Source organism: Myotis brandtii, unplaced genomic scaffold (genome assembly GCF_000412655.1).
Source record: "Myotis brandtii unplaced genomic scaffold, ASM41265v1 scaffold563, whole genome shotgun sequence".
Taxonomy (NCBI): Eukaryota; Metazoa; Chordata; class Mammalia; order Chiroptera; family Vespertilionidae; genus Myotis; species Myotis brandtii.
Window position 1 is genome coordinate 100,010 of NW_005370096.1, and position 1,055 is coordinate 101,064.

The window sequence follows — 1,055 nt, forward strand, 5'->3', positions numbered from 1 at the left end:
ACAGGTGCCAGTGAATGAGCCAGAGGGCCACCCCGGGACCACCCTGTCACCCACCACCCAGCTCTGGGACCTGCCACCTGTCACAGGTGGAGGGCAGGGGCCAGGGTGCAAAGGGGCAGGTAAGCCCAGCCCAGGGAGGCTCCTGGGCCTGCGCACAGCCCTCCCCCGCTGTTTCCCCAGCACTGCCCTGGCCCCTCACCTTGGCAATTTTGGCTTCATCCTTCTTTTTGGCTGTTTGGAGGGACTCGTAATGGTGCCGGGCACTGTCGTAGTCCACCAGCTTCCGGCCTCGCTTAGCGATGCGTGACTGGGAGAGAGCGGAGGAGAGAGCTGAACAGTCCTGGTCTTGGCTGCCAGCCGGTGGCCCAGCTAAACGGGACCCGGAGGAAGCCAGAGTGCCCGCGGAAGACCCGCCCGGCAAGGCTGTGCACGCCTCTGCGCCCTCTGCGCCCCTCCCTCACGCACAGGTCAAACCACCGCCTTGCACACATCCACCCACTGTCCACTGACGTCGAGGCCGAGCCTCCTCCCCGCCTGGCCCTCGGGCCCTTGGCCACGCCTCTGGCCCGGCTCCTCTTGTCCAGGGCCAGCCATCAGCCTCCACACTCCCCCAGACACCTTCGGGAGCCGAGCATCAGCACGGGGTGGGTGAGGGGCCGGGGAGCATCACCCCGTGGGTCAGTCCAGCGTCACGGTCACCACCTGGCTCCAGGCGCCTCTTCCGCGGCAGAAGCAGCGGGTCCCGGGGCCTCGGTGGAGACACTGGCTCACTGACCACACAGCACAGCCCCAGGCCAGCAGGGCAGCTGGCTTTTTGAACACAGTCACACAGCTACACCGGATAAGGGGCGACGCACAGCACACAGCCTAGCACACGCCCCTGCAGGCAGACACCCCTTACACATCTTATACAGTCCCCATCTCCAGGCACCGCCACACACAGGCACACGCACTGCGGGCCTCTTCCCCTCGCCGAGGCCCAGGAACAGGGCCCCAGCTCCCAGCTCAGAAAGGGCCCGGCTGGGCTGGCAGGCCGGCCGCAGCAGGAGGAGCCT

The 1,055-nt window shown here is 67.1% G+C and overlaps 1 protein-coding gene across 1 annotated transcript in view; it reads right to left on the reverse strand.

Annotated features, from left to right (window-relative positions):
* BIN1 (bridging integrator 1) overlaps positions 1–1,055 on the reverse strand; it is a 38,587-nt gene that overhangs the window by 18,770 nt on the left and 18,762 nt on the right. The window contains exon 6 of the mRNA XM_014549644.1: positions 200–307. Within this exon, the coding sequence (XP_014405130.1) occupies positions 200–307 (108 nt within the window). The remainder of the gene's footprint in view (positions 1–199; positions 308–1,055) is intronic.